Source organism: Nyctibius grandis, chromosome 11 (genome assembly GCF_013368605.1).
Source record: "Nyctibius grandis isolate bNycGra1 chromosome 11, bNycGra1.pri, whole genome shotgun sequence".
Classification (NCBI taxonomy): Eukaryota; Metazoa; Chordata; class Aves; order Nyctibiiformes; family Nyctibiidae; genus Nyctibius; species Nyctibius grandis.
In genome coordinates this window covers 2,513,450-2,527,942 of record NC_090668.1, presented here as the reverse complement: position 1 = coordinate 2,527,942, position 14,493 = coordinate 2,513,450, and the positions used below count along the sequence as shown (strand labels likewise).

The 14,493-nt window shown below is 49.5% G+C and overlaps 2 protein-coding genes across 5 annotated transcripts in view; both read right to left on the bottom strand.

The window, feature by feature from the left end:
* LOC137669033 (keratin, type II cytoskeletal cochleal) overlaps positions 1-5,108 on the bottom strand; it is a 62,121-nt gene extending 57,013 nt beyond the window's left edge. For all 4 annotated transcript variants that reach the window (XM_068410897.1, XM_068410902.1, XM_068410899.1 and 1 more), the window contains exons 1-2: positions 5,064-5,108; positions 3,509-3,617 (exon numbers count right to left, since the gene is read on the bottom strand). The gene's annotated coding sequence lies outside the window, so the exon portion shown is untranslated. The remainder of the gene's footprint in view (positions 1-3,508; positions 3,618-5,063) is intronic.
* A 577-nt stretch (positions 5,109-5,685) lies between these two features.
* On the bottom strand, positions 5,686-9,639 carry BCDIN3D (BCDIN3 domain containing RNA methyltransferase). Its single transcript, XM_068410661.1, has 2 exons — positions 9,447-9,639; positions 5,686-7,082 (listed from the first exon to the last, which is right to left on the bottom strand). Exons 1-2 carry the CDS (start codon positions 9,636-9,638, stop codon positions 6,468-6,470), a joined length of 807 nt encoding a protein of 268 aa, XP_068266762.1. The 5' UTR covers position 9,639; the 3' UTR covers positions 5,686-6,467.
* Positions 9,640-14,493: the final 4,854 nt, after the last annotated feature.

The window sequence follows — 14,493 nt, the reverse complement described above, 5'->3', positions numbered from 1 at the left end:
ACTCCAGAGTTTATCACACCAGATGTCAGGTTACGCTTCCCAGTGAAATAAAGAGTGCAAGATCACAGGCGCAAGGAAAGGAGCAGCTTGCCCAAGTTCTGCAGCCAGCTGGTGACAAGCCTACGAAAGGAAGCCATACTTCCCAACCTAGAACAAAAGTCTTTTAGACTTGAGCACCTTCAGTTCTTGTCAGAGCATTATAAACATATCCTGACCCCAGATCATGACCCCAAGCTTTCTTCTTCAAACTCAAGACCCCTTCGGAGTCCAAACCTAGTGGGTGACCCAGCTCTAAGGTAACAAGGACACTCCCACGTAATTAAATCCAAGAAACTCAAGCTTCAGCTGATAAGAGAACTGGTGGCAAGGCTTCTGCCCATAATCCTCCAAGGGGCTGTTGTGCAAAGGCCTGTGGGAAACCAAAGCTCCCGCCCACGTTAACACAAGTGAATCTAAGGAGAAAATTGAGATGCCTGCAATGAAACCCTGAAGACTAAAGAAGGAGCCCAATGGCAGGACATACTCCCCACACACCAGCTTCTCCACTAGATCCAAAGAGACTGCACCAAAGTCTTGGAGACTTGAAGTGACCATTCTCGTCTGGGCATCAAACTTAAGCGTACACAGCTCTGCTGCATCCACTTCCATAACCAACAGGGCACAAGGAAGCGAACAGCTAATCTTTTTGATCCCCTCTGACCTCCCCTGACCTACCAAGCACTCCTCACTTGCAACAAGGCCAAACAGGACCAGCCTTCAGCACATGTCGACAGCGAACCTCAGACTCACACCTTGGACTTGTGGTTGCTTTTCCCACCAAGCCTCTCCCAACTCTGCCAAAAGGGCTCTGCTTCCTCACACCACCAGCTCACCTAACAAATCAAAACTTTGCAAGACAACTGGCTCGCACCTGGTAGAGAAAAGACATCGTGTGTTTGGTTTGTGGCTGTTCTTTTCTCACGTTTCCATGCTGCCAGAAACAGATGCCCATATTTCCATGGGTTGACACCTCTCACTTTTCTCCTTTAATTCACGGGCAGCAAAGTGCCAGAAAGAACAAGAACGAACTTGCCCTCAGCTGAGCAAAGGAAATCCGAAAATCTGCCGCTTCTGCCGTACAAGCTTGCAGTGACAAGTTGTTGGGTTTCCAGTTAGAGGAAGCTGCTTATGGGAGCAGACATGTTGCTGCCAACTCTCAGTTCCTAAACTTGATTCCTCCACTCTTGGGCTGGTCACACATTCTGGGGAAAGCTGAATTAGACCATTTTTAACCCATGTCACCATTTAGAAATGCTGATGAACAGCGTCTGCAAGGCTGCGTAAGAATGGAAGCAGACAGCAGGGAGATAGGTGCTTACAACAGTCATTTACTCTGGCAGCTGCCAAAGTTAAACTGATAAAATTGCTGCTGTTGCACTGTATTTACGCACTAAACTTTCCCCCACCCAGTGCATTCCTTGTACTCATCCAGCACAAGAATCTAGGAAACAGCAAACTGTCTCTTAGCATAAGCAAGAGTTAAAGTTAAGAAAAATAAAAAAAAATACTAAAAAAGGACCTCTCATTGACTCCATCTAAATCTTACTTCCTACAAAGGCTGGAAGCAACTGCAGAATTATCCAGAAACTGGAACCTCCAACTTCTCAGCCCAAACTTTGATGCTAGCTTATGCATGACTAAATGCTTCACGTCTTCTGCCTAGATTTTTCCATCCAAGGAAGGGGCATAATTAGCTGCGACTTGCTACACAGCAGTGGCGTGAGACTTAATTAGTCAGAACACTTTGAAGGTATGGTACCTAATTAATATCTGAAGTGGCTGCAGTGATTATTATGAACAATGGCATAGCTCACAGCTGATGATACAGCTCAGCTCATCAGTATTTTTTCATTCTCCAAAGTGCTGTGCAAACATACAGCCAATATTCCACATCAGAAATCTCCACAGTGGTGGGTGCTTATCAAGCTCATTTCATGGATGGAAAAACTGAGGCAAGGTCTGATGGAGCCCAGCAACAATCACGACCCACAGAGCATGGCAACTCCTCGCTTGCTGCCGGGATGGAACAGGGCAGCAGTTTGACAGTCCTATCACAGTGCCCTGCAATATTGTGGGTCTGTTTGGAAATGCTCAGCTCTAGGTGCTCTGTACAGGTGTGGAATTCAGCAGGCTCCTGTAAGCAGCCACAGGGTTGGAGCTCTAAGGGTAGGAAAGAGCAAGCAGGATTTCTTAACTAACCCTCCAATGCAGAGGCACACACACACACACACACACATAATGTGGCACATAATGAGTGAGCCAGGACAGCTACAGGACCTACACACCAGCACAGCCTGCTGCCATATGCTCCCAGTTGAGTAGTGGGAGCATATCACAGAATCACAGAATCAACCAGGTTGGAAGAGACCTCAGGGATCATCGAGTCCAACCATTGCCCTGACACCACCCTGTCAACTAGACCAGGGCACTAAGTGCCATGGCCAGTCTTTTCTTAAACACATCCAGAGATGGTGACTCCACCACCTCCCTGGCCAGCCCCTTCCAATGGCTAATGACCCTTGCTGAGAAGAAATGCTTCCTCATGTCCAACCTGAACCTCCCCTGGCCAAGCTTGAGGCTGTGTCCTCTTGTCCTATTGCTGGTTGCCTGGGAGAAGAGGCCAACTCCCACTTCACTACAACTTCCCTTCAGGTAGTTGTAGACTGCACTAAGGTCACCTCTGAGCCTCCTCTTCTCCAGGCTAAACACCCCCAGCTCCCTCAGCTGTTCCTCGGAGGTCAGACCCTCCAGACCCTTCCCCACCTTGGTCACCCTCCTCTGCACTCGCTCCAACACCTCAACATCTTTCTTGAAGTGCGGGGCCCAGAACTGGACACAGGATTCAAGGTGCGGCCTCACCAGTGCCGAGTAGAGAGGGACGATCCCTTCCCTAGACCGGCTGGCCACACTATTCTTAATAGAGGCCAGGATGCCACTGGCCTTCTTGGCCACCTGGGCACACTGCTGGCTCATGTTTAGCCGGCTGTTGATCATCACCCCCAGGTCTCTTTCCGCCGGGCCGCTTTCTAACCACTCTTCCCCCAGCCTGTAGCACTGCATGGGGTTCTTGTGGCCGAAAATGCTCCCAGCTGAGTTGCATCTCCCTCATTTTAGCAGCAACAACCAGCACCAGGGTGGCCTCCTCCTTGGATCACAGAGGAGATGAGCAAGCAGAACTTTCAGCACAGAGGCCTCTGTGCTTTCCCTCAACCCAGGTACCCTCAGCTCTACAAGGGTAACCACCTCCACGACTCACACAAGGGGCATCTCCATTTCACCAGCTTTACAACGAACAATTACCAATGAACTTTGCAAAGTGCTCTCAGCTATAGGGAGCAGAAGTGTTGGTTTTAACTCTCATCTCTACTTTCATTCTGTCCTGCCTTCAGGAGACTGGGAACACATTTTAGCCACATTGCAAAATGCAGAGAGAGTAGAGTACAAACCAAAAATCTCTCCAGAGCCTTACGTAAGCACTGCAGTTGAGATCCGTAGTCTCTCTTCTATCACTGTGTCATGGAGCTGGGTTCCCACCTGTCTCATCTCCCAACAGCTTCCTGGAGAGAAGCAGCAGCAAACTGAAAAGAAAAGAAAGATGATTTTTTTCCCCTCCTGTCTGCTAAAGGATTGCCTCCATTTTGAGCTCCTTAGTATCCCAAGAACTGCAGACAGATTTACGTTGACACTATTTTGAGCTGTATTTGTGGCAATATCCAAAGGACAAGAAACAAAACACACTGCTGTGCCAAAGCCAAACACAGCTGGTTTTGGAGCTCAGCCATTTCTGAGACAGTGGGACATATTGACATTAGCAATTTAATAGTACAGACTTGAGAAACAGATAACAAGTCATCATACTGTTACATACACACCAGGCCGGTTTGCAGGTCTGTACACGGCCAGCATATAAAGGCTGGAAAAAAGAAAAAAAGCCAACCCATGATCTTTTAACAAGCAGCAGCCCAAAAGGATCCCCCAGGCAGATACTGATCTACCACTCAGTGCATAAGGAACATAAAACAGGGTCTCTTTGAAGGGGAAGGTCATTCTAGGTGGGTGCAGGGGACATCTCCTGTGTGTAACTCTTTGGGTTGTCTGCCTTCCTAGCAACTCTTCATGAAATTTTTCACAAGTGTGTAAGTCCCCAGAGGAAAATGAAAGGCAAGAAACCCTGTTCACCCCTTTAAACTTGAGCACTGAACAGGTAAGTCCAGGTATATTTCATAAATATTTCAAAGTTCAAAGAAAACAGCAACTAATATTGACACAACCCAACAGAAACATCCCAAGGGGCAAGGCTGCAGGTTGCATGATACTCCAGTGCCACCAGCCGCGCAACATAGGAAACAGCAACCAAGCAGAATGAAAGGGAAGGGCTGAGCCAACACCCCTCGAGTGAGTGGCGCTTACCCGTAGATTACAATGAATGTCAGATGAGGTGCTTAATTACCGAAGTGATAAATGTTATATATTAATAAGCTGCGAGAGAGATCAGGCACTTGGGTGAACCCTCAGGAAAACACATGACAAATTGGTTCTCCCTTCACTCCCACAGGGAGAGTAAAATCAGCGCAGGCTTAAAAGCCTTTTTTAAGAAAATTAACAACCCCACCACGAGGGAAGGCACATTTGTCTGCAGCTGAGAAGGCAGAGGAGCTCTCAGGACTCCTGGTGGGAGTCCTATTTTCTACATAGCAGAACACTGTGGAAGTTGCATTTATGTGAAGAGCCTCAAAGCCTTTCTATGACTCTACTCAGTCCCTTTAAACACACATACACACACACACACTTTTTCATAAGTCTATCCATGGATCCCAGCAGCTTTGCAACCAGAAGGCTGTGACCAGTCAGCCAGAACACTCACATGCTTCACTCTTTCGTTAGAGCTGGATGCAGAGGAAAACAAAGCTTTCTTCCCCCCCACCCCCCTCCACTATCACTGCACGAGTAAATAACAAGTCCCAGTAAGGACAATAAAGTAAAATGCAACCAAAGTTTCTCTGTGCCCCTGAACACAGGCTCACCTGGGCACGAGAACTGCTAGACAAGAGCAGCTCCTGGAGGAGACGTTCTCCTCTCCCCTCTGTCTCTAGTACCAAGCTCTCATGACAAGATGCTTACAGCACATACCTGGGCTTCCCTCTCACTTCGCAGTAAAGAAGCAGCGGAACCTAGAAATTCATAAGAGTCATCAGTTATCTGTTTCTGTGTGTTGTAGTCTACTCAAGGGAAGTTTTTAACCTGTTTAGACAACACTAGAAGCGTGACTCCTACTTACTATCAAAGCTAACAAAACCCCTGTGTACGAACTGATGATAGTAGGGATATTAAAACAAGAAAAATGAAGTTAAAATAAGACATTTTGCTCACGTTTTCTTTCTTTCTAGATTTTACTAAAAAAAAAAAAACAGACCAAACAACCCAGTGAAAGCTGTAATACTTTAACCTTAGCCAAACATAGCTTCAAGCTTACCAAAGTCTCATCTGAGCCTGTAAATTCAACAAAATTATAAACTCAGCTACCTGGGACTGCATGGATGTTGAAAACAACGTGAACAAAAAGAAAGATTAAAAAACCCAGTAGAGTATTTACGATAAAATTAAGTTATTTTTATTTCAAGGTTATTATTACAAAAAGCACTCACTCTTATACACTTAAATGAATAGATGTCCTACCATAGAAATCCCTCACTCCACAGAAAGATCACACCACTGTCAACCTCCAAAGCACACTCCAGGCAAGCCCCACCTGCAAAGGTGTATTGATCACAGCCTGATCGATATCATAGAATGGTTTGGGTTGGAAGGGACCTCTAAAGGCCACCTAGTCCAACCCCCCTGCAGTGAGCAGGGACATCTTCAACTAGATGAGGTTGCTCAGAGCCCCGTCCAACCTGACCTTGAATGTTTCCAGGGAAGGGGCATCTACAACCCCCTCTGGCCATCCTGTTGACCAGACAACCTCTGCAATTATCCAACTCACTTGTTCACAGCTGGTAAACCAGGTTATATGTTTTCCAAGAGCATTTTATACAGAAAATATGACAAGAAGCAGAACAAACAGTGCATTGCACAGGTCAACAGAAACGTTCCCTTTCCTCAAAAAGCTCCAGGAACAAAAAAGGCATGTTCTGTCTTCTTCCAGGGAATATTCTTGGTACACATAGAAAGCACATATGTAGCAACTTTCATTTCGAGGGCACTTTCTAGGAACAGCGATCTCAGAATCTACAAGGTAGGTTAAAACTGCCACTGCATTTTGCAGATGGAAAGGGAAAAAAAAACCACACAGACATTACTTGCCTCAAACTCCCTAAGGAGGTCAAGGTCTGGTCCCAATAGGGATTTAGGAATTCCTAGATCTGCCTCTGTAAACAGCAAGCACCTCCTTGCCTATGAACTCACGAATGCGAGAGGCCATTTATCAGTCACTGCTCCTGTTCTGAAGACTCCCTGCCCTCATGATCTGAGCCGTTTGATTTAAAAAGCAAGAGACTTCTGTCCCAGCTGGTGCTCCCAAAGCAACACACCAGCTCCATGGCACAGTCCTTCGTTAAGATCTGGGTTATCCTCTCCGCCATATCCCCGTTGATAGCAAGAGATCGGAAGTGATCAAAGTCATTTCTGCCCAGCTTCCGCAGGCGGCGTGCGGCTGCCCTGTAGCACTTCCACGGCTGAGGTTCAATCAGCAGGTACTTGCACAGAGAGGAGAGGAAGGACAGGAACTCCATCAGGCCACTGTCCCCATGATTCAGGTGGATCCACATGGTCACAGACATGCAAAAACCAATGTCAAAGGTGGAACGGCCAAAACAGCCCAGGTAGGAGCTCAGGAATGGCTCCCTGGCACTGGAGTCCATGATGTCCAGGTTGGCAAAGGATATGTAGGCGGGAAAGGGGCTGCACTGCTGAGCCCTCTCAATCAACACCGGATCAATGTCACAGCACAGAAGGTTCAGATCCTTTCCAGCTGCAGGCTGGTCCAGGCTGCCTTCGCTCTCCTGAAGGCCAAGGAGATGCCTGTACAGAGCCACACTTAGCTCCTGCAGAAAGGAAAACAACAGGGGTTCACGGGGCCTGCGCTGCTTCGTTAACACATCATCAAGCACACTCTCAGCAGCAAGGTACAAGCGCCAGCTCAGAACTTGCTTTCGATGGAAGTTCAGAATAATAAGCTCACCGACAACCTTCCTTTCTGTAGCAAAAAGCATCATGGTAGCCTTTACTACCAGACAGTCCACCAGAGACTGGAGCTAAACCTGTATCATCCCACACTTGGGATTTTGCTCCAAAAACTATGGGAAAGGTGAGGTTTAGTAGCAGGAACCTTGCTGGATATCCCCATCCAACGTGGGGGTGAAGGCTTCACTGGCTTCCCTAGGTAAGCCTCAGAGTTCCCAAGCAATACTTAGAGCTATTTATAAAGCCTAATTTAGAGTAATACATTTCTGCTGCTGCTGCTAAAGTAAAAGACATTCCCAGACCATTAGATTGTAGCATAAGATAGTTAACATGAGAGCTTTCCCTCGAATTTCCTTTCACAGAGTGCGCCACTAAGTGGAAAGCCTATTAATTCTTCATTAAAGGAGACCTGATGAAGTTCCTGAACGACATCGGCTGTGAGACAGTGTCCTCTAGTGGTAAAAGTCTCTGCATCTCGAAAGAACTGGACTGAGAACATTTTTACCTGACCTGTTTTACAAGTTCATCTGAAATAAGATCTAGAATTGTCCTTTAGATAATGCCTTAGGAGGCCTTTCAAACCTTCTGGCAGGGGGCTGGGGGAAGAAAAGCCATAGAAAACAGCAGTACTCTTGTCCCCAGCCAGAATGCAATTTCATTCTGAATGAATAATTATTTCTAAGTTAATACATTGACAAAGTTTCCATCTGGGAAAAAAAAAAAAGTCTTTAAACATAGTTAAATTAAACATTGCACTAGTATGCATCAGGGATGCACAGATACTTCTGAATTGCAACACAGCAAAGGTGCACACTGAGGAAAAGCCACAAGAAAAAAGCAGAATTAGGTAAAGAAAGAGAATGAACTTTCAAAACGGGAAATTCTACGAGATTCACCAACTCTGTCACAAGCTTTTCAAAAGCATGCGACCAGGATTTTAGTTTCAAGCTCTGTCTCACTCCTAAATGATGTGATAGTGCACAATACACAACAAATGATGGTTTTTAGCTTCAGACTTGTCCAGTTCCCCTGCACTCAGGGCTCACTGTAGAGGCTCTCCGGTGCTCGGGACACGCAGCAACCCCATGCACTGCAGGTTTAGGCCTCAGTGGCAAAGAGGACAGACCCACCAATAGCCTCTTAAACCAACTCTCAGCAACACAACCAGCTCCACCCCACTCCTGCCTTCACCCCAACCTTCACCCTCCTCTCACAGGACACCTGCAGAGGCGGCTTCCCACACACCCTGACCCCCACCAGTCTCATGCTGCACTCAAGTCCTGCTTTCCCACTGTGCCTCTTACATAAGCTCATCCCTGTCCCAAGCTGCTACCCCCGCCCCGGCTGTTCCAGCCTGTTTCATTCCTCCCCAGCTCCGTGCTCGCCCCAGCCTTCCCCACTGCTCCCCAAACCTCCAGTCCACTACCCCCACCCAGTCTTCTCAGTCTGCCCCACTTCTCCCCAACAACCCACGGGAGTGCTTCCCCCAACCTTCCCAGTCTTCCCTCCAACCCCCCAGGCCACTGACTGCCCCAGCCTCCCCACTCTGCCCCAATGCCCCCAACACTCCACACCAATGCCTCCCCACCTTTCCAGTCCGCCACACTGTCCCCCAACACTCCAGGCTCCTGCCTCCTCCAGTCTCCTCGGTTTGCCTCACCACCTCGGGTCACTGCCTTTCCCAGTCTTCCCAGTTTTCCCACTGCCCCCCTCCCAGGCCCTCATCCCCCCTACATTCTTCTCAGTCTGCCCACCACCCTAGACCAGTGCCTCAACCCCAGTCTTTTTCATATGCTGGATTGTCCCCCAATACCCCAGACAAGTGTCTCCCCAATCTGCCCCACTGCCCCCCAGTACTGCAGACTGGTGCCTCCCCTCAGTCTTTCTCACAACCCCCCAATAATCCAGACCAGTACCTCCCCAGTCTGCCACAGAGCCCCCCAGTACTGCAGACTGGTGCCTCCCCTCAGTCTTTCTCACAGCCCCCCAATAATCCAGACCAGTGCCTCCCCAGTCTGCCCCACTGCCCCCCAGTACTGCACACTGGTGCCTCCCCCCCAGTCTTTCTCACAGCCCCCCAATACCCCACACCACTGCTTCCCCCCAAGTCTTTCCACCCTTCCCCACCCAGGCCACCGCCCCAGCGTTTCCCTTCACCCCAGCGACCCCTCAGCCTGCTGCCCCGCGGCCTACCCCTCCCGCTGCCCGCCGAGGCGCCCTCTTACCCCCGAGTTGCAGCCCACATCGAGCCCCAGCAGCGGGCGGGCCGCCGCGGGGAACAGCCTCCGCAAGAGCCCGCCAGGCAGGAGGCGGACTCGCCCCTCGGGCGGGTGGAAGCGGGAATAATTGGGGAAGTTGCCGTAGGGAGCAGCGCCGGGCGCCGAGGCGGGAGACCCCTCGCTCATGGGCGCCGCCATTTTCCCCTGTGCCCCGCGCGCCGCCGGGCGGGAGCTAGGCGGGAGCAGAAGCGTTCCGGGGAAGAAAGGTTCCGGGGGCGATCGCGCATGCGCATAGCGGCACTGGGGAGAGGGGGGAGGGACCTGCGGCTTTGGTGGGGGAACAGGGATGGGGACAAGGGACATCGCCACCCTCCCGCTGCCACACACCATCACAGCCCCAGCTCCCCTACCCCGGCCTTCCCAGGTCCATGTGAGTGAACAGGTCCGTGCACCAGGACAGGCTGGGGGCTGACCTGCTGGAAAGCAGCTCTGCAGAGAAGGACCTGGGAGTTCTGGGGGACAACAAGGTCACCATGAGCCAACAATGTGCCCTTGGGGCCAGGAAGGCCAATGGTGTCCTGGGGTGCATGAGGAAGAGTGTGGGCAACAGGTCAAGGGAGGTTCTCCTGCCCCTCTACACTTCCTGGTGAGGCCACACCTGGAGTAACTGTGTGCAGTTCTGGGCCCCCCAGTTCCAGAAAGACAAGGAGCTACTGGAGAGGGTCCAGCGGAGGGGTACGGAGATGGTCAGAGGGCTGGAGCATCTCTGCTGCGAGGAGAGGCTGAGGGAGCTGGGGCTGTTCAGCTGGAGAAGAGCAGACTGAGGGGGGATCTTATCAATGCTTACAAATACCTTCGGGGGGGTGTCAAGGGGACGGGGCCAGAGTCTTCTCAGTGGTGCCCAGTGACAGGACAAGGGGCAATGGGCACAAACTGAGACACGGGAAGTTCCATCTGAAAATGAGGAAAAACTTCTTGGCTTGGAGGGTGCCAGAGCCCGGGCACAGGCTGCCCAGGGAGGGTGGGGAGGCTCCTTCTCTGGAGATATTCAAACCCGGCTAGACGCGGCCCTGTGCAACGTGCTCTGGGTGACCCTGCTTTGGCAGGGGTGGGACTGGGTGATCTCCAGAGGTCCCTTCCAACCCCAACCACTCTGGGATTTTGTGAAAAGAAGAATTCTTGGAGAGTTTGTGTAAAAACACCCCATATGGCCCCCCGTCACACCAGGGCAGGCTGAAGAGGGATGGCTCCAACCACCCACATGTCACCTCTGACCCTGCCACCTTTGTCCAAGCATTATCATGGCAATGCTATGGCCTAGCATGGGGACACAGGCCCTCGGGAAGGATCTAGGATCTTGGGGTCCCCCCACCCAGGGCACCTCGGAGAAGCCACCCCGACGAGAAACAACCCACGCCCCAAGACTGGTGTCAAATAAAGCCAGAAATTTTATCTCAGCTTTCACTCAGTGCCAGTGTCAAAACCCACCTGAATCTGGGCAACCCAACCTCAGCCAGCACTTTCTCATTTATGAAAGCTTTTACAAATATTTATAAGAGTTATTTAAAGATATGTATACACATATATATAAATGACATATAAATGTTATTTAAATCGCATTTAAACATGCAATTGCCCTGGGATTGCCCAGGCCCCCATCAGCAGGCAGCCAGCAGGAGGTTTTACAGCAGAAGAAAATGAAAGCTCGCGGTTAAAGGAAGGGAAAGAGTCATCAAGGGGAAGGTTTTAGGATCAAGTTGACACAGGGAAACTGGATTTAATTTTATGTTGTGTTTTTTTTGTTTGGTTTTTTTTTTATCACAGCGTGAAGAGCAGAGGGCGCCAGGAGCTCAGAAATGCATGTGAACGTCTCCTGCCTGAATCGGGGCTCTTCTTGCATTTTGTTCTTCCCACGGAGGAAGCAAGCGGGGATCAACAGGGATCCCCCACACTGTGGCAAGACCTGCACAGAGTTGGCATCAAGAGTCGGTCATTCCTCAAAATACCTCAAGCATGGAAGGAAAGGAAGGCAGAAAGAAGTGTAAAGCAAATAAAAACATCCCCCTTCTCCAGGCAGTGGAATTCAGGGGGTTTTGAGGTCTCCTCTGACTCTCTCTGGCTGTATTTAGGGTCTCCAAATTCCTGTCCTGTTTGCTATAGGAGTGGGAAACAGCACAATCCCTTCCTCTTTCCAACATCCTTCATACCCTGATGAATCTCTCCGTCTCCTCCCTTGTCCCACATCCTACCTCCAAGTGGGTCCACTTTGATTAAGCCAAATGAATTTTTGCCCCATTCCTCAAGAGGCAAGTGTTGAAATTTGACTGAATCATCAGCCTTTTATCCCGTTTGTAGTAATTACAGGAACAGCTAACGATGCCTCATATAAATGCTTATTGCCACCTCATTGTTTGCATGGAAATGCTCCACTCCAGTTACTTTTCCACAAGTGCTGTCCCACAACAGAGCATTACCCAGCAAAACACAGGGCAAAATATTTTCTTGCTGCAGAAAATGCAGCTGTAGGCAGGAACTATGGCTGTACCACACTGTTTAGCCACACTTCTTAGGAAACAAATCTCACACCTGCCTTTTGGACACAGCTCCTTCCAAAGAGCAGAGATCTGTTGCAACAAGATGCTGCAGTTGGGATTTTGCTCCTCTGAGAGCTCCGACAGCCTGGACTAATCAGCCCTTCAGAGCTGATGGAGAGAGGTATGAGTTTTCATCTCCCAGTGTAAGCATTAATTTATGTCAGGTGAATTGCTCTCTGGGGGCATTTTTTTCCCCCCATTGACTCTAGGGAAAGCGTAGTACGTCAGGTTGCTCTCCAGAACTACAGAAAATGCCCTCTGAGCAGATGCCTTGCTTACAACACTTGCTTACACCCACCTACTTGTTTTTTAATCCTGTGGCCCTTTAAACCAAGTCTAAGAGAGAACAGGATCCTCACTCAAGGAGCCCTTTGGCCCTCAGTTCTCAAATACTTCTCATGCATGATGCCTATGCTGGAGCCACGTGCACTTTATTACTCTGTGTAGGATGTGTTCCTTAGTCATAACCAGAGAAAGGACAGCCTGGTCTCCATTAAAACTTTGGGTCATGCCACATGCCACAGTCTTGTTTATGTTTTCTGTTTTAAGAGGATGAAGCACCAGCTGTGCAACCAGACCTTCCTTCAGCTGTACTTCAATAAGGAGAGCTCACAACAGCAATAACAGTTTTGCAACAATTTATTAGCAATGTCCAGAGAAAATACAAAATCCTATTTACAATGAAATCGTAAGAATGGAGCAGGGGGATGCAGAGCCAGGGTCCAGATGAGGCAAACCTCAGATGAAGGACATCCAGACGGAGGAAGAGAAGCAGCCCCGCACCTCCCCTGCACAGATGGTCAGGGAACACAGGAAGAACATGCCTATAGCTATTATCCCCCCCCCAATCCTGTGTTACTCAGCCTCATGAGAACTTCCAGCTCTCTGAGCATGTACATATTACTCACTGCTTCAGGCCAAGTGCTTTCGGTAGGTCTGGCTTGGATGGACTGCAAGCCATGGGGTCAGCGCAGAAGAGGGACCAGGACACATGCAAGAAAGGAGCCCTGCGGAGGGCCATGGGAGGGCAGCAAGCCATGCCCACTCCAACGGCCTGGAGATGGGGCAGGTGCCATGCAAGCTTTTCCCACGCAGGAGCAGAAAGCCAGGACGTAGCAGCAGCTCAGGCAGCGGCAAAGTTACTCCACACCAGAAGGAAAAAGAGCAAGAGATCCAGAGTGGGCTGCAGATCCGTGTTCTCCTCCCCAGGTCCAAGGGTGTGCAGGGCCAGTTTGGAGGAGGCCCAGTGCACAAAGGAGGGCTGCAGAGCTCTGGTCTAGATTGTCCTCCAGAGGAGGAGATTTAGGACTATTTCAGAGTCAGAACTCATCACGTAACTCCATACTCCCTCCTCAAAACTGGAAAGCAGAAATACCTACAAGGTCTTTTGCTGTGAGCAAAAAAAAAAAAAGGTGGCACAGCCAGTCTGCTAAGATATTTCAGAAGTGCCTGCATGGGTCTGAGCCAGAAAATTCCCTCTTTAAACTCCTATTTCATAAACTTTTAGGGTGCCTCCCATGCTGTCCCCTCTCCTAATTCTGCGTACTCAGCAATTCAAGGCCTTTGTTCCTTCTCTGTAATGCACTACAGAAATCAGTGGGTCATGAACTTAATGCTGTCACCACCTAATAGTCTCCTTTATCCCTAAAAATATTTTGGTGGTGTTTATTTTTTTTTTGTTTTGGGGTTTTGGGGGATGTTGGGGAGGAAGGTAGGATGGAAGGCATCCGCTGTGCTCCTGTGTGATCATGGACAAGATCAGCGCAGCCACATAGGGGCTGAAGCATTTTTATACTCTGCACAGTAACTTTCCTCTGCCCAGCTCGGGGCATTGAACACGTGTGGCAGGAGGATACAACATGTGAAGGGTAAAAGCCAGGGCAGCAGCAGAGGAGGAATGTGCGGTCCGGAGCCTTTTGGCATAGCCTCTCTCTAACACGCAGGGATTGCTAGAGGCAGCTCAGTGACGCATTTGCCCTGGCATTCCCAGGGAGATTGAAGATACGGGTTTCTATCAGCAGGAAGGATCACTTTTTAAATACGAGCAGAAGGCCTCTTATCTCCACCTGGAGCTTTACAGTTAGAAATTAGCTAGCTAATCCCTAAGCAGGAGAATGCGAGCAAGGGGAAGATGGAAAGTTACCTGAGCACTCAGAGGCATCCAGTGCCCTCACCGACATCCCCGTTTGGGAGAGCAAAATTAGACAATGGCCAGAGCAAGAGGTGACAGTGGTGTTTGCTACAAAGCAGTACCCATTTTGAGCAACAGGCATTCACTCTGGCCTCAGTCTCTGCATTGTAACTACTTAAGACCATTAATCTCGAGCAACCAAGACAGTTTTGTGAAGGCATCAGATCCTTATGATGGGTCACAGGATCTCAGCCACCCATTTCCCACATCAGGAGGTGCCTGGCTTTGCATGGGCTCCAGCCTTTTTCATCTCTTCTCTGCCAATAAT